The 18,851-nt window shown below is 40.2% G+C and overlaps 1 protein-coding gene across 3 annotated transcripts in view; it reads right to left on the reverse strand.

Moving 5' to 3' along the window:
- SEC63 (SEC63 homolog, protein translocation regulator) overlaps positions 1-8,704 on the reverse strand; it is a 70,544-nt gene extending 61,840 nt beyond the window's left edge. Inside the window, exon 1 of one of the 3 annotated variants that reach the window (XM_073893737.1) lies at positions 8,421-8,704. In XM_073893737.1, the coding sequence (XP_073749838.1) occupies positions 8,421-8,544 (124 nt within the window). In that variant the 5' untranslated portion in view covers positions 8,545-8,704. The remainder of the gene's footprint in view (positions 1-8,420) is intronic. The other 2 variants (XM_073893736.1, XM_025863470.2) reach the window with 2 other exon arrangements.
- Positions 8,705-18,851: the final 10,147 nt, after the last annotated feature.

The raw sequence follows: 18,851 nt of genomic DNA on the forward strand, positions 1-18,851 counted from the left end.
TGTGAATCAAAACCATAGTGAAATACCACTTCATCACATCTATTACAATGGCTATAATTTTTTAAAAATGAAAAATAAGTGTTGAAGAGGATATGCAGAAATTGGAACCCATGTATGCTGCTGGTAGAAATGTAAATGGTGCAGCTACTGTGGTAAACAGTTTGGCAGTTCCTCAAAAAGCTAAACATAGAATTACCATATGACCTGGCAATTCCACTCCTAGGAATATACCCAAAAGAACTGAAAATAAGCACTTAAACAGATACCTGTATGGCAATGTTCACTACAGCATTATTCACAATAGACAAAGAGGGGAAACAACCCAAGTGTTCATCAAAAGGTGAATAAAAATGTGGCATATCCATACAATGGAATATTACTCAGCCATAAAAAGAATGAAGTTCTGATACATACTACAACATGGATGAATCCTGAAAACATTATGCTAAATGAAATAAGCTGGACACAAAAGGTCAAATATTGTATGATTCCACTTACATGAGATATCTAGAATAGGCAAATGTACAGAGACAAAGAATAAATTAGAGTTTTTCAGGCGCTGGAGGAAAGAAAGAATGGGGAGTTACTGCTCAATAGGTAGAGTTTGGGGTGATGAAAAATGTAAACAGCAGTGATGGTTGCACAACATTGTAAATGTAATTAATGTTATTGAATTGTTCATTTAAAATGGCTAAAACTATAAATTTTACATTATATGTACTTTACCAACATAATTAAAAAAAAAAAAGAAAGAAAGAAAGATTCCACCTCAGTAACATCTCAAGTATGTCACTTATCTTCCTATTGCCACAACCACCGTTCAGGCCCTCATTATCGCCTGTCTGCTTCTTAATCTCTGTTCTTTCTCATTCTATGAGATGTTATTACATTAATTCATATACACCACAACTGTAAAAATACATTCCAAAATGTCCAAAAATGACATACTGTCAACCAAATCACACATAAACTCTTCAGCTAGGCATAAGATTCTCCACCATATGACTTAAATCAACTTTTCCGGCCTTTTCTCACTTATTCACTGAATGAATTCTGCTTCAACTGATCTGTACTTTGAATACGTTCCATGCTTTCCAGCCTCTGTACTTTTCCTCATGTGATTTTTTTTTATTTAAGATTTTATTTTTAAGTAATCTCTACACCCAACATGGGCTTCAAACTCATGACTCTGAGATCAAGAGTCACATGCTGAACCAACTGAGCCAGCCAGGTGCCTCCCTCATGTGATTTCTTTGCACTACCAACCCCACCATTCTACCCATTAAATCTGTCTTATCCTTTAATAGTTTAGTCAAAATACCTCTAAATCCCCACTATCATTCCCAATCAGATGTAAATACTTAATCTAGCTAACTTCCACAGCACTTGTTTTCACTTTTCTTACATTTCCTTTGTTGTGCTCTGGATATAGTAATTCATGTATTTGTCTAATCCTAATCCTCCCACCCTACCTAGATTACAAACTCTATCAAAATAAAATCTTTAAACAAGATTTACACTGCATTCATATTCTTATCGTCTGCCCTCCCTGTATAGGCAAACAGTGAAGGCTCAATCAATAACTACTAGATTTAACTAAACAAGCAAAAAACCTAAAGCCAAAAAAATCTGGTGTCTACATGAGAAAATCCCTTCCATCCATACTGACACAAACACAATTCTCAAAATGTAAGAAACACCTTCTTAAGAGAATGAAAAACCAGTAACACTTTTCAAAGAAACAATGTGATGGTGAGATGGTGTAGATAGTCTGACAACAGGAAACATTCTTTAAAATGAAGTCCAATTACAATATAGATATATTTGTTGTGACCTCTTCTATGTCTAAATAAAAAGTATGACTAAGGGAACAAATAGCTGAGGAAATGAAAATAAGCCTATCTCTGTTTTTCAGGTTCTTCCAAGATCAAGCAAGTATGCAAAATGACCTTTAAATAAAAACAATTGTTCGCAATGCATTTACTAATCCAATGTTTGTCACAACTACAAAGCCTAAATGTTGTACCATAATTCATACTGCCAACGTGCCTGCTGGTCCCCTCTACTGTGTAGGACTTAAGTACATATATAGTATGTGTCTGATACCCCTTTCTGTCAGATAGACCACAGAGGGGAATGACTTTATTTTAAAATGACTCAAACTGGGGCACCTGGGTGGCTCAGTTGGTGAAGCATCTGCCTTCCCCTCAAGTCATGATCCCAGGGTCCTGGGATGGAGCCCCTCGCGTCTCCCTCTCAAACACCCCGACCCCCGCCCCCGCTCATACTCTCTCTTGCTCTCTCAAATAAAAAAATAATCCTAAAAAAAAATAAATAAAATGACTCAAGCTTCTCAGATCTCTAGTATCCCTTCAAGATCTAAAGTCTTAGGAAGAATATATGCTCTAAATAAAATATGAACATTCATAAAATATACTCCTGTGAACACAAAGCTGATAGCAGCCAGTTTTTTTCTGTTAAAATCCACTCAACAAGAGCTTCAGATAATCAACTCCACTGTAATTAGAAACCTAGGTAAATCAATAAATACGGCCAATATTTCATTTTAAATAAAAATGATCATCCCCATCTTTCTCCCTGCACTCAATCCCAAAACTGATAAAAGTAGGTTATTATTGGGCCAATCACCAAACAGCTTTTTTTTTTTAAGATTTTATTTATTTATTTGACAGAGAGAGATACAGTGAGAGAGGGAACACAAGCAGGGGGAGTGGGAGAGGGAGAAGCAGACTTCCCACCCAGCAGGGAGCCCGATGTGGGATTCGATCCCAGGACCCTGGGATCATGACCTGAGCCGAAGGCAAACGCTTAATGACTGAGCCACCCAGGCGCCCACCAAACAGCTTTTAAGAGAGGGAGAAATAAGTAAAGACAGAAATAAGTGAAAACTCAAAATCTGTACTCCACTCTCTCATTCCCTCCAAGGTACTTCTATATTCCATATAAATAGTCCAAGCTGTCTTAGAATTCTCTTTCTAATCTGCCCATTCCCCTACTTTCAACGGACTAATAAGCCTCTGAAATGGACTCCTCCTCCATCTAGTTCTTCCCTACCCAGCAACCACCACCTTCTACCCTCTTCTGCCAAATCATTCTCCACACAATGCTCCACAAAAGCAAAACTGATCAAGTCATTACCCTACTTTAAAAACGCCACTGTTTACCCAATATCTTACAAATAAAATATAAGCTTCCTAAAACGGCAAAACTGACCAGGTCATTAACTATTTAGAAACTTCCACTGTTTACCCAATAACTTACAAAACAAAGTATAAGCTTCCTAAAATGGCTGATTTACTCTTAAGGGCACATTAAATTTTTACCATTTATTGAACATCTCCATGCTTTTGCATATACTTTCTCCTACATAAGGAATACACTTCCCCACTTACCTTTTATGACCTATCTCAAATCACCTTCTCTGCATGAAACACCCAAATCCCCAAACAGAATTATTCATTCCTTCTTCTGTGCTCCCACAGCACTTTCCACTTACCATTTTAATACTTACTATAATGCGTTATATTAATTATAGGAGGCAGTATAAGAGTAACGGCTAACAAGAGAAACTCTAGCATTAAAATAGGTTTGGATTCAACACCCAATCTTCCAACTAGAGGCTATATGGCTTTAGGTACGTTGGCTTCCTTCTCTAGGACTTAGTCTTCTCATTAGTAAAATTGGGATAATACCTGAGTCTAGCTCAAAGTGATATTGTGAGTGCTTTCAGCATACCCACCTGGGGCTAGCAAATATTCAAATGGACAGCAGCAGAGCTGGGATGAGGACAATCACAATTATCTGTCTCAAGCTGGAGGGGGGTGTAGGGCCTTCCCCACCAAGAGGAAGGACCATGTTTAAAGTCATCCCCACAGGATGAAAAAAAAGAGAAGTACATACACCAAAATGTTTCATTACCTTTGGGTGATGGGATTACAAGCAATGTCTGTTCTGTTTTTGCGTGTGTGTGCTTTTCTGCACTGTGTATATACAGTGCAGAAATACACAACTTATTAAGAAAAATGTTATATGTGCTGAAAAGATCTGATCCATCACCTAGAAGCAGCATCTAGCACAAAGTTAATGTCCTATAAATATCTACTAAATGAAGGAATTTCTACACTGTGTTCGGTTTTGCAAGCATGTTTATATGCATTTATTGCTTTGCTTCTCATAATCACTTCCTATAGGGCATATTATTATTATTATACCTAGAAAATGAGACTGAGTTCAGAAATAACAAAACAGGGACTGGGCTGGAACTTAAAACCAAAACTTCTAACTTTCCAAATTCAGAGTTTTCTTACTACACTAGTAAGCACTAAAAGTGGACTCCTACTCACATTGCCATCAGAAAGCTGAATCACTTGTACACTGTTTGAGAGGGGGCAAGCAAAGAATAAAGAAATGCAACTTTTTTTAAAGTTTCATGAATCCTTTCAAACCATGGGGAAAAAACCTGAGTACAATATATCTATTTGTTTAATCATTACTTTACTTCTGTAAAACAAATAACTCACTGTCTCTATTTTATAGATGAGTAAACTAAAAACACAGAAGTTAAATAACTTGCCTAAGATCACACAATTAGTAAAGCAGCAGATCCAGACAGGTTTCAAAACCAGGCAGTTTTGAAAAAGTAAGATAAGGGGTAAGGTCAAATAAGTTTTAAAAAAATAAGGTCAAGGAGTTAAAAAAAACAAAAACTTGGAAAAGGTAATGATATAATTTATCTCAATTCAAAGGATCAATAAGCCTTCACCTATGGGACAAATAAAAGCATGTTCTTGATTATTTGAAATTCTAATAATTACAAGCAGTTTTCTCTTATCAAATACCATTGTAAACCTATATTATTAACGTTGTTTTAACAAATATATTCGGCTTTCAACTACAGGAACTTTACAGCACTATTCTACAATAAGTGCTTCTTAACTATGTAAAACAAAAAGGCTAAGGCATTAGTGATTTTTGTTTTTTAGCAAATAGCACATATAAAAATACACCATCTCCCAAAATGACAACTCCAGCAAAAGACCACTACCAAGGGAGTTCTCCTCTTTGCTAGCTACAATTTACAATCACATAGGGACCTTTTAAAAAACCAATACACAGCACCCACTCCAGACCAATTAAATGAGAATATCTGGGGGTGGGTAAAAGTGTTTTTAAAAGCTCCCCAAGTGATTCTAATGTGGACCCAGGGTTGAGAACCACTGTTTTAAGGAAATCTAAACCGTCTGTTATTACTTCATCCAGAGCTTTTGTCCATAATGGTGTGGAAAAGATTTCAGTCAACTTATTCAGCCAATTTGCAAACAACCAGGAGAGTAAGATAAATAGGATCCCTCAACTACTAAAAGGGGTATAAATTGTAAGTGCACTTAGCCCAGATTAGACAAAAATCGAGGCAAAAGGATTCCATTAGTGTTCTGGATAATAGAATAACTTCAATTAACATATCAAATATGCCAATGACCAAGCTACTTTTATTTCGCAAACCCTAGATCTTACCATCTGTGAAATGGTGCCATGCTAATGGACTCAAGAGCCCAATAATTCCAGAAAAGCAACAATGAAACAACTAAACCTTGAAACTAAAAGACCCACATGTATCATCTTTTTAAAAAAACTAAACAAAGATTACTTACACTGGACTTTAAAAATGTATACTTACTGGCAAAGAAAACTTTTTCATGGTTTCCTACAGAGAATATCTCTGAAAAGTCAAGACTGCCATAAGAACTCTGAAATTCAAACTCCTACGCTGACATTTTTGTATTTGGTTACTTAGAGTTTCACAGGAAAATGAAATAAAATAAGCTTCAAAATCAAGTATTAAAATACCTGTTGTGTTAATCAAAAATACTACTACAGGTCCACATCCTTTATTCAAAACCCTTGAGGAAATATGTATTTCAGAATTGTTAAGATTTCAGAAAGACAGTACAGTGTCTCTACCTTTACAAGCCCTCAAGGGTCTAAAACAGCACGAATAATCAAATTAATATTCCAAATTAATATGCCATATTAATGACTATTTTCTAAGTGAGAAGAATCAAGATTTTAAGTAGCCTCCTGTTGACACAAGTCACTAAATTATTTTGCTGCAAACATTCTGAAAAAAAGAAACCTTTTTCAGAGCTTTGGGTGAACCTCTTAATTCTAAGATTTCTCTTTGATATTCAAGACATTGCAAACTGAACTTCAGAAAAAAGTCATTATGATAAAAACATCCTTTTAATAGCACTGTAATCCTAAAGAAACAACTCTATTATGGTAGATACACAAAAATAGTCCAAGTCCACCAATTTTCATGATGATTAGAATAGCATTTAAGTGTCCACCTTAATTTTCACAGTGCAATTGTGAGCAAAACCAAACAAATACATCAACACATGCACACTTACTAAGGCAAGCCTGAAGCAGAGAGCCAGATGTAAAATAGGGGCAAATCAACACCTTTCTATCTGGCAATATGGAGACAAGAGAGGACTTTAAACTAAGCAGACTGGGCTCCACCACGAAGAAGAAAGTTACTTAAGCTCTCTAAACTCCAGTTTCTTCACATAAGGATAGAGATAATAATAATAGGACCTACTCCAATGTGTTTTAAGAGGATTAAATAAAGTGACATTTGAAGGCCATAACTTACAGTCACTATTAATTCCCTACCACTTTTCCAAAGACCAACTATATGCTGAAGGAGCTCAAGTATAACTTGCCTGTAAGTTATCAGGCAAATTTCATAATTTCATAAATAAAACCCACCACAAAAATAGGACTTTCAAATTTCAGAAATCCAGTGTAGATTAAAATGACTAATCTCCCAAACCAGCAGCTTCTCGTAACACATCCTAACGAAACCTACCTACTCTCCCAATACCCTTTTGTCTTCCACACAACCAGATGCACACACAAAGGTTAAGTGAAAATAAGCTACTATACTGAAAAATGCATTTTTAATTCAAAATAAAATTATTAGAATGGCCTAGGTTTTGCAGATAAGGGAAACCATTACTATATTAAGACTTAATCATTTATGTACAACCACTGTCCAAAGAACCCATTTAAATTTAAATACACTTAGGAAAAGAAGGCACAAGAGTCCAAAATCCAATTTTCATAAACTATCCCCTGAATAAGAAAACTGGTAACTTTGGGCAGATTTCTGCACCTAATGGATATTTAAACTATCAAATGTACTAAAAAATGGAATCCTTTGTTATTTATCCTAAACTCAATTTAATTCCATTATGTAACTCAAGAATTTTACAGGGCATTTGAGTCAGTCTTAAAGCATAACAAGTTCTGAGCTGATTCGGTGCTTCACTGTTAACAATCTACCCCAAACAGAATATATAACCTGGACAACCTAGACTTCCACCACACCCAACTTCAGAGAAGATGTTTAACCAAGTTAGCATACCTCCTGTGAAACAGAAAGCTTTCCCTAAATGTTAATACTCAAAACCTACTAGTTACTGTTAAATAACCTATTAGGGCCTGGCAGTTCCATCAGCTTTAAGATTATCACTGGTCATATAACCTAGTACAGTGCAACATAAAATGCCTCGAAAAGAATCTATATTACTTTGTGTTCTAATCCCACGTGTTTAATGTGAAAAGATGTAGAACTAAAAGCGAATGGACCAGCTACCTAACAACTACCTACTAGACTTAATCCTTCATACTTGCACTTTTTCCGCCATAAACAGGAAACTCCAAAGAAAAGGAAATAGAGAACAGCCTATTGTTGCTAAGGGGAATAACTGCATTGCTTCCAACCCCACCGTGTTAGTGAACAAATGAAAAAGCAACAGGGGAAAGGGACGGAGGGAGGGGCGATTGGCGAGCTCAGTTGGGAGTCCAAAGCATGCCACCCAGCTCAGACGGTGCCCAAAACATCTGGAGCGCCAGCTGCAAGAGGGAAACAGGGGTGTGAGGGAAGAGGACCCTGGCCAAGGGGCTCAGGAGTTGTGCCTGCACATTCGGCTTCCTCCTTTGCCAACTCTTCTCTCACCTCCCAATTCCCATCCTCCCCATCCCATCCTAGTCCCTCCATATAGAAAAATAACCAATAAAATCAGAGGCAGAGAAGACAAAGAGGCAGGAGGAGGCTGCAAGGAGCGCCCAGAACAATGGGTGAGAAGGAGCGAAGCGAAACTCCTGAAAAAGACAATGAAACGGGGGATGGAGAGGAGCTCTGAGAGGAACCGAGGGAAACACCGCCGAGCCGGGCCCCGCCAGCAGCGGACGCCTGGACGCTAGGCTCGGCCGGGCTTGATGATCACCCCGACGCTGGGGGCTGGGCTGGGCTGGGCTGGGCGGGGGCGGCGCGGCCCAGAAGGGCCGGCGGGGCCTGCGCGGGTCCGCGGGCAGCTGCCGGCAAGACTCACCGGCATTCTGGTCTCGGGGCCAGAGGTAGTATGTGGCCGGGATCACGATAAGCCCCACGAATGAGGTGAGGAAGTAGAAGAAGGTGTTCCCGCTGTCATCGTACTGGAACTGCTGTCCCGCCATGGCACCCCCCCCTCCGCCTCGCTCTTCTCACCACCGCCGCCACGACCCCGCTCTTGGCTCCAGCACCCAGCACCCCGGCCCTGTGTGGCGTAGCTCGGACGCTGCCGCCGCCTCTCCTCCCCGCCCCCACGCTACTCTCAGGGACACGCCGCTGCCACCGCCGCTGCCGTCGCCAACTCTCGCGAGAAGAGGTAGTTCCCGCCCCGTTCGGTTTTTCCCTCCCTCTGACTCTCCCCTGCACACTGGCTAAGGGAGACGTGGCGCGCGCAGCCGTGGAACTCTGAGAGGTCCCGCCCTTGATCCCGCCCCTAAGCCACAGCCCCTCCCCTCGCGCTTCTGTAGATCTTCCCCTAGAGCTCCGCCCCTAGCCTTAGAGTTCACCCGCTCTCCCCGCCCTTTTTCCTCCTGCTCCTTTCCCAGCGTCCCACCAGGGTCTCGGTGGGTCACTTTAGGGGCTCCCAGCGAAGACCCGCGGAACAGTGGGTGCGCGCGGTTCACCTGGCTGCTCCTGGAGCCGCAGCTTTTCTGAAGAGAACTGAGGCTTCCTCGCTAATCCCTTCTCCCATCCTTACCTCACCTTGTCTGCCCTCTCGCTTATTTAATTTCCCTGGTTGATAATAACATTTCTTTAGGTTCCAGATCCGTTCCTCCAGATCGCACATTTTGAAAACAAGGGTCATTCAGAATTGGGCGGCGCAGGTGGGGGAGGGGGTTGTTGTGGTTTGTTTGCAAAGTAATGTTTGCTACCAAGAGACTGCGATCTACACTGCGCCCATTTTGCAGATGGAGATTCCCCAAGCCATTAGAGACAGTGATCTCTCCATCCCAGAGGCAATACTTTTAGACACCAGGTCACCAGTGTTTTCTTCGACCCAGGCAGTAGTCTAATTAAGACCTTTATTGCTTTATATCATTTAATCGTCAGTAAGCCCCTGGGAATAAATCAAAGCATGCTGGCTCTCCAGGTGAGGAAATTGAGGGTCAGAGAGATTGCCTGAAGTCATGCACAGTAAAGAAAGGTCTGGGGATTCAAACTCAGATCACTCTGATGCCACAAAGCCGGTGCCTTTGGCCACCACCTCGTCGTGGACCTTAACATTTCCCTCAGGGCGGCTGGCTCTCCTTGCAAGGTGTGGGCATGATAATGTGCTACTAAAGGGACGGCTAGGGAAGCAGTTGCTCTCAGGAGCCTCTCTCTTGGCTGCCTCTGAGGTCTCAGAGGCCAGAGGCAGCTGAGCTGGGAGCCGGAGGACTGGTGCCCTGATCTGGGAATGACCCCACGGTCGGTCGCACTGCAGCCCCGCCTGTGGCCTATCCCAGTGTCTCCATCTCGCCTCTATGGATCAAGAGGAAAGACCCACCCGAACTACCTCTCGGAGTGGTTGTGAAGACTAAAGTGAATTATAGTGAAAATGCTTTGAAAAAATGTAATAAGAAAATACCACACATCACACTATTTTTTTAAAACACGTTTTAAGACTACAGTCTATTTACTAACTTTCTTTCAATATGCCTTCCATTGTTGGAAGAGAAATCTGGTCACATCTCTTTTATTTTATGTCCTCAAAACTAGCATTTATCATAATCGGTAAAGCTTTTCTTCATAATGGATTATTTTCACATGTATTTTCTCTTCCCTTTCAAGTGTCCTACCTACCCATTTTGAAAGGAAATTTTTAAAAGTCGTCTTCTCTGCATTTCCCTCCTCACTTTTTTCTATATAAAGTTTTCAAAGGCTGTATTAGAGGTGAAAAAATAAAAGAGAAGTGAGGGCAAGAGGATTGAACTATGAAGTCAGCACCACATTCTGATTACCCCAACGCGGATATGCACAGAACAATTTGCCTTGCTTCAGAAACAAATTAGCCATAAAATTGCCTCAACTGAAGTGGGTGGGTTCCTGAAGTTTCTTTTGTTTATGTTGAATTTGTTATTAAGTCTTCTCAGGTTTTAATAATGCTGTACAGGTTATTTTTTATTACTCCGATTATGTATTTTCCTCAGCATTTGTGCAAATACATCAGTTTTATAACCTTGTGACAATAGAAATTATTGATGAAAAATATTCTTCTGACTTTTTTCCTGCAGGAATAATCTTTTCACTGCAGCTTTGGGTTCATGCATAAGAGTGGCTTGAACAGAACCGAACCATAAAATAATATTTTGAACAAATCGTATTTATTTGCTAACCTCCAGACCAATCTAAAACATGACTTTGTTTAAGCAGATTAAAGAATGTGAAGGCAGTTGTTGGAAAGATATTAGGGCTTGATTATGCTCAACTCTGAAATCATGAAAACAACTTTAAAGAGAGATTGAGGGCTGTGGTTTGTCCTTTAGTATTGGGAACAGGTCTATATTTTGGCTCCTCTCTTTTCATAGGTATCTTCTGTTTTTAAAGATATAAAGACGTTTTATCCTAGAACTTAAGGTTACTGAACATAAATAAACTCGGATCACCCAAATATTCTCCAAGGCAAATCTGAACTATACCTTTAATTAATCACAATTTCTAATTCAGTGGTATTTTTAAATTAACACAATGGTTTCTCTCAAGAGATCATTTTAATGAAATATTTAGTAATAGTAAGTGAATATGGTAGAACCAGATCTACAAACACATTTTGTTCTTAATCTAACAGCATGTTTTAAAGGGCATTTTTGTATTGTCTATGTGTCTTTAAATCAATATTTTAATCAACTTCATTACAATTGCTAGATAGATAATTCCTCTCATGTATAGAAAGCCTCACTATTTTTAGGTTCTTCTCAATAATTTCCCCTTTCCTTAGAGCAAATCTGTCCTTCATTCCAAATCATCCTCACACTGCTAGTGTTGACGTATATTTTTACATACCAAAATACATTTGTGTGGCCATAATCAATATTATTTAGTATTCTGTTTAATGGAATTAGCCTCAAAGAGACAGGAAAGACCCAAATTATTAGGTAGGTACATGCAATTATTTCTAGTTCTTTTCTCCCTCCCCCCACCTTACAATAACCTTCACTGCCAAAGCCTAGCAAATCATCTTTAATGTTAAACCCCTTATTACTTTGTTTCAGAGTTAGGATTTTCTTCCATTAAGAGCTAAATCTCAGGTGCCTAGGTGGCTCAGTTGGTTAAGTGTCTGACTCTTGATTTCAACTCATGATCTCAGACTCATAATCTCAGGTCATGAGATTGAGCCCCACATGGGGCTCAGTGCTCAGTGGGGAGTCTGCTTGAGATTCTCTCCCTCTGCCACTCCCTCCATGCCTGCACTCTCTCTCTCTCTCAAATAAATAAATAAAAATTTTTTAAAAGAGCTAAATCTCTTCTAATACAAAGTAACCAATTCTTTTTTATTTGTCCCTAACAGAGATGAAGAGTTACCCCCCACAGTAGTAATGACAAATCGTTAAACAGTACATTAAACTTTGTAATCAACAAAGTAATATTTGTACAAGACTTATGATTTACAAAAGCTTCCATGACATTATTACAGTTAAAATTTTAGATCATGACCTATATGTTGGAATTTGACTAGATAAAATGTTATCAAACCATTTTAATCCTTTCATTCCCTACCCCTGTAAGGCCCTTAGGAAACCACAGTCTTATACTTGGAGAGAATGTAAAGGGGGGTATGGGTTGGAAAGGTGTTAGGACTTGATTATACTCAACTCCAGAACCATGAAAACAATTTTTTAAAAAGATTTTATGTATTTATTCAAGGGAGAAAGAGCATGAGTGAGAGAGAGCATGAGCAGTGGGGAGGGGCAGAGGGAGAAGCAGACTCCCCACCGAGCAGGGAGCCTGCTTCTCCCTCTGACCCTCCCCCCTCTCATGCTCTCTCTCCCTCTCATTCTCTTTCTCAAATAAATAAATAAAATCTTTAAAAAAAAAAAAAGAGGAATTGAGGGCAGTGGCTTTTCTTAAGTATTGGGAGTAGGTCTGTATTTCAGCTCCTCTCTTTTCATGAGTATGTTAGACTTGTCAACATTGTTCTTACTCTATCCCTACTTTTGTGATTACAAAGCTGAGAATTTATTTTACTAAAACCAGTTGTCAATGATGTATCAAGAAACTCAGGACAGGGCGCCTGGGTGGCTCAGTCGTTAAGCATCTGCCTTCGGCTCAGGTCATGATCCCAGGGTCCTGGGATCAAGTCCCACATCGGGCTCCCTGCTCAGCGGGAAGCCTCCTTCTCCCTCCCCCACTCCCCCTGCTTGTGTTCCTGCTCTCGCTGTCTCTCTCTCTGTGTCAAATAAATAAATAAAATCTAAAAAAAAAAAAGAAACTCAGGTCATTCTTTTATGAATTAATTGCCAACATATCCAAATTGCTTGATTAAAAAAAATAATGATTGACATTTTTCAGTAAGCCATAAAATAGCTCTTGATGAGAGTTCCCACCCAGATCGAAATACAACTTGGAAGAATGGCCATAAATAAACAGAAGAGTTCACTATGGGCAAACTTCAAAGGTATGTATTTGAGTAAGAAGAAAAAAATTCTCAGTAGAGATTAGAACTTCAGGAAAAAACAAATCATCTTGTTGAAAAGCAAATATTTGTGGGTCTTGAAGCATATAAGATGGGGGGACCCTAATTAGGAAAAAGAATATAAAATTATGATTATAAAATTAGGTACAAAAGTTAATATTTGCTATGGACTTTGGATAATAATGATGTGTCAATGTGGGTTCATCAGTTGTAACAAAGGTACCCCTCTATGGGGGGACACTGATAATGGGAGAGGCTGTGCATGAGTGGGGGCAGAAATTACATGAGAAATCTCTATACCTTCCATTCCATTATGCTGTGAACCTAAATCTGCTCTAAAAGAAAATAATAAAGTCTACTAAAAATAGTTAATATTCATAATAATTATAATCACTATAGGTTTGTATACTACAAATGGAAGAATTCTAATAAATTTTATTTCCACGATTTCCAACAGGATTTTTTAAAACTATGGTACATTTATAATTGTATACATTGCATATTGAATATATTCCTACTAAGAGAGATTTTCCTTTTTGATAAGCCTCAATGAGAACCAAATCCTCTGCCTACAATTTTAACACCTACTGAGTGGAAGAATTTTCCATAGAGTAGTTTCTGGCTCTGTATATTTCAAAATATGTTTCTCCTCTACTACCTTTATACTTCAGGTGCCAGGCCTCCTGGGATACATTCATATCTTGAATCAAGATGTATCACTCTTTCATGTTACAATAGGGCTTGACTTTGCCCAGATGGTGAGGTAGAAGGAGTATTCCTGAAGGTGGTAACAACCATACACAGAAGTAACTGTACACTACATAAAAATACCTCCCTAACTCCAAAATGAATGTACCCCCTAATCTCCAAATATGCAGATTATTATAAAGAAGAAATTCAGGGAGGCGCCTGTGTGACTCAGTTGGTTAAATGTCTGCCTTCCGCTCAGGTCATGATCTCAGGGTCCTGGGATAGAGTCCTGTGTCGGGCTCCCTGCTCAGAGGGGACTCTGCTTCTGCCCCTCCCCACTGCTCCTGCTTTCTCTCTCTCTCTCTCTCAAATAAATAAATAAATACAACCCTTTTTAAAAAAGAAGAAGAAATTCATTCATTCAACATTTAACATCCATAGAGCTCACACACTATTAGCCAGTGTGGAGAATATAAGTGTGGTGAGTTTAAGACAGAGTCTCTGACCTCTGGAAATTCACCTACAATTTAATGAAGAGGACATACTGTCTCAATAAGTAGCAAAAACCCAAGGAAGGACGTGATAAATGCTGTAAGAGGTATACTGATAAAAATATTTGCAAAGTTCACAGGAAAGAAGCATTTCTTTTGTCAGAGAACATCAGAGGGCTTCAAGGAAGAGATGGCAATTGAGCTAGGCCTCAAAACTTAAATAGAAATAGAATTTAAAAATCCAGGTGGAGTCAGCTCAAAGAACATTTGGAGAATAGCATAAAGTCCAGTCTGTCTGTGAATGGGACTAACAGAGTTGAAAAAATACTTTTAAGTCCAGCATCCAGGTTACAAGCTACATATTAGCAATATTGCTTTTAAAATGAACTTTGTTAAAGAAGTGCATGAGCGTGAGACATTGCAATGCCCTTGGGATGCCTTAAAGAAAGAGAAAAAAAGGAATGGTTTGAACTAGCATGGTTTAAGGACAGTCCTGCAGGAAACAAGAGGGTGAATTAGGTCACCATTTCTATTATGTACTTCTTTCTTCTCTACCCAGAATATAGTTTCCACTCTTTGATATCAAACAAATCTTCTTAAGATCGAATACAAAAGTGATGTCCCCAAAAAGTCTTCTTTGACATACCTTACCTCACTTGGCTGGCTCTTCCGTTTCACAGCCTGTTACCGTCTCTCCTTCCAATCTTGTTGCCCACCTCTGTCACGCCTCACATCTGTCCTCCACACAGCAGCCAGGGATCCTTTTTTTTCCCCCCTCCTTTCAACTTTCGATTTTGAAACATAGATTCACAAGAAGTTGCAAAAATAGTAGAGAGAGAGAAGCCTATGTACCCTTCAGTCAGCCTCCTCCAATGGTAACATCTTATATAACTAAAATACGGTATCAGAATCAGAAAATTGACATTGGTACCATCTATAGATCTTACCCGGATTTCACCAGTTTTATATAACACCCATCTGGGTGTATATGTATGTAAGATCCTTCAAAACCCTGTAAGATCATTTAAAATCCTCCTTTCCTCAAAATCCTCCACAGTCTTCCTATCTCACCAGAATGAAAGCTGAGCGTTTGGGTCTGCAAGGTCCTAAGTCATCTGCCCTATGCCCCACCTCTCCCAGTCCATGGCCACCACTGCCCCCTCATTAACTTACTCCAGCCACACTGGCCTCCTTGTTGTCCTCAGGGCCTTTGCACATGGTGAGTTTTTCTGCCTGGAACATTCTTCCCCCAGCTATCCCAGTGGCCCCTTTGAAGCCCTCAGCATTCAGGTCTCTGATCAAATACTACTTTTTCAGAGAAGTCTTACCTGATCTCCTTATAAAATAGCATCTGGGGCGCCTGGGTAGCTCAGTTGGTTGGGTGACTGACTCTTGATTTCAGCTCAGGTCTTGATCTCAGGGTCATGAGGTCGAACCCTGAGTTGGACTCCACGCTGGGTGTGGAGCCTACTTAATAAAAAAATAAAGTAGCATCCTCCTTCATTTTCTATCTCCTTATTTGCTTTTATTTTTCTTCAAGGCATTTCTCAGCAAGTAATATATTCTATATGGATTTGTTTATTTATTGAATTTCTTCCACTACTCAACAAAATTATTTTGATTTTAGATTTTATTTTTAAGTAATCTCTACACCCCGAGTAGGGTGCAAACCCACAACTGTGGGATCAAGAGTCACACGCTCTACTGACGAAGCCAGCCAGGTGCCCCTATAATTGATTTGTTTTTTTTTTTAAGATTTTATTTATTTATTTGACAGAGAGAGAGACAGCGAGAGTGGGAACACAAGCAGGGGGAGTGGGAGAGGGAGAAGCAGACTTCCCACGGAGCAGGGAGCCTGATGCGGGGCTTCATCCCAGGACCCCGGGATCATGACCTGAGCCGAAGGCAGATGCTTAACGACTGAGCCACCCAGGCGCCCCATAATTGTTTTTATTTGTTATATTCTATATGTTCTATCCTCTTACCTGCTATGTAAATTCATGTTAATTGTTAACAATCTCAGAAACTACATTTTTTGCTTAAACTTGAGCAAAAGCCTGATCAAAATCTTCCATTTAAAACAAGTTTCAGGGGCGCCTGGGTGGCTTCGTTGGTTAAATGTCTGCCTTCAGCTCAGGTCATGATCCCAGGGTCCTGGAATAGAGCCCTGTGTTGGGCTCCCTGCTCAGCTGGGAACCTACTTCTCCCTCTGCCACTTTCCCTGCTTGTGCTCTCTCTTGCTCTCTGTCAAAAAAATAAATAAAATCTAAAAAAATAATAATAAAACAAGCTTCACTGGGATACCTGGGTGGCTCAGTTGGTTAAGTGTCTGCCTTTAGCTCAGGTCATGGTCCCAGGGTCCTGGGATGGAGCCCCACATCAGGTTCCCTGCTCAGTAGGGGGGCAGGGGGGCCTGCTTCTCCCTCTCCCTCTGCTGCTGCCCCTGCTTGTGCTCTCTCTCTCTCTGACAAATAAATAAATAAAATCTTTAAAATAAATAAAACAAGCTTCACTGACTCTTTTATCCCTTTTCTTCCTTTCCTGTTTCTCCCCAGTTTACCTCGTTCACACTATGGAACAGCAGAACATGTAGGTAACAAGAAGTAGTGTGTGTTGTGGGATTTTTGCATTTGTATAGAGTTGGAGACTTAAGTCATACAGTTGTGCCCACTTGGTGGGTCTGGGTCACAGCCATGCCGTAGTTGCAGGGGAGACTGGGAAAGTGAGTATTTGGTGAGATGAGGAAGTGAGTATCTTCTATGCCGAGATGAAGTTTCTGCCTCACAAGATGGGAGATTACCAAATTTTGGAAGGGGTACGGAAACTGGGCAGTTAAATGGTGAGATCCTCTAGCCATTACTTCCTGGGCTGCAGTTGGCATCTGGCTGAGACCCTTAACTGAAAGAAGAAGATATTGGAAGTTTGACCTCTCTGGGTTGCTAAGGTTGGCAACCTTTGCCTGGCAGCCTGAGACCAGGGCAAGCAGCTGGGTTGGGAGCCTGCTTTGTTGCTGGGCTATGGAGGGGTGAGTGATTATGGTCAGCTCTCATGGCTCACTCAGATTAGCACAGATGCAGAGTAGCCACCCTTGAGCTGAATGATTATGAGCCAAGATGTTTCAGCATCATTGGGCATTTCCAGTCCACCAAAAGCACATTTCTGTGGGTCATCCCTGCCAACACTAACTATTCAGACAGAGGGAGGGAAACTTTGACCTATAGGCTGCCTAGATTCAACCCTCATTTTAACTTCTTATTCACTGGACAAGTTGGCAAGAGATCCTGTTTTGAATAAATGAATAAACTTGCCCTACAGGTTGAGTTGGTGCCTTGCTTTGATGGGTAATGAGACAGACTAGACCTCTAAAACAATAGAACCCTAACACATAACCTTTACAGCAACCAATCCAGGAAATCAAAACACAGTCTCTTCAGCAATCAGCCCAGAACATCAGGACTAGGTCAAAAACTGCCAGCTTCCAGTTTTTTGCCCCCATTTTCAAATCGGGATCAACCAGCCAAATACGCTGCCTAAGCCAATCGCCCAGGATGACCCGCTCTGAGTTAGCCTGGCTCCAGCTTCTCCATGCCAACCACCCCTAATCAGAGCATGCATGAAGCCTTCCCTTCTTTGCACTATAAAGCTTCCCCATTCCCCTGCCTGGCTTTAAGTCTCTGCCAAACCCAAGTGATGGTGGCAGAATCCCTTGCTGTGGCAAGCTCTGAATAAATAGCCTCTGCTTGTTCTCATTTGGATGCTCTTCATTCGTTTCCACATCAGGAAATGCTAAATGAATTACTTTTAGCAGTTGTTAGGTTCAGTATTACGCACATACTAGTAGCCTAGCGTACGTGTCTTAATTATCTGCCAATGTCTGCATTTCCTCTCACCAAAACCCAGACACTCTGGGAAAAGCAACTGACCAACCTGGGAAGGCAGCTTGCTGCTTGAAATCTGAGGCAGGACCACAGAAATAGAAAGCCTTTTTAGAACATAAGGAATGTTCTTTCTTAGCAGGGATTACTGATTTGATCCTTATAATGAGCCCTTCTGCATACTTATTTACATGACACTCTCTGTTCACATGCACGAGAACTGCCAAACCTTGTACCATATGCAGCTGTGCTTTTCAAACTGCTTTTGACCATTATTCATAGCAAGAAATATATTTTATATTACGGCTCAGCATATTACCGGAAGAAAGATCAAAAAAGAGAACTTAACTCTCACCCTGTGCAGTATGCTGTGATATTTTTCCATCTGACACTATAAAACTATTCAGGTTAAATATAAGCAAATTATACTTATATATATAAAGTGCTTTTTTAAGGAAATACTCAACTACGGTGTGGAATCTTTCTGAAGATGCATAGGGATACTTGATCAGAGAATACAGCTAAGGTCCCCTTTGGCAACAAGTGTATTCTTGGACATCCTTTGTCTCGTTTGTTGTGGGGAATGTCTCATGTAAAGAATTACTCTGGTGCAGTAGGTCTCAAACTTTAGTTGTAAGAGAATCACCTGGAAGGCTTTTTAAAACACAGATTGCTAGACCCCATAACCCAGAGTTTCTGATTCAGGTTCTACAGCGTGGCCTGGAAATTTGCATTTCTCGTGAGTTACCAGGTAATGCTGATTC

This window comes from Callorhinus ursinus, unplaced genomic scaffold (assembly GCF_003265705.2).
Source record: "Callorhinus ursinus isolate GAN/ISIS: 27379988/994484 unplaced genomic scaffold, GSC_fseal_2.0 scaffold6, whole genome shotgun sequence".
Taxonomy (NCBI): Eukaryota; Metazoa; Chordata; class Mammalia; order Carnivora; family Otariidae; genus Callorhinus; species Callorhinus ursinus.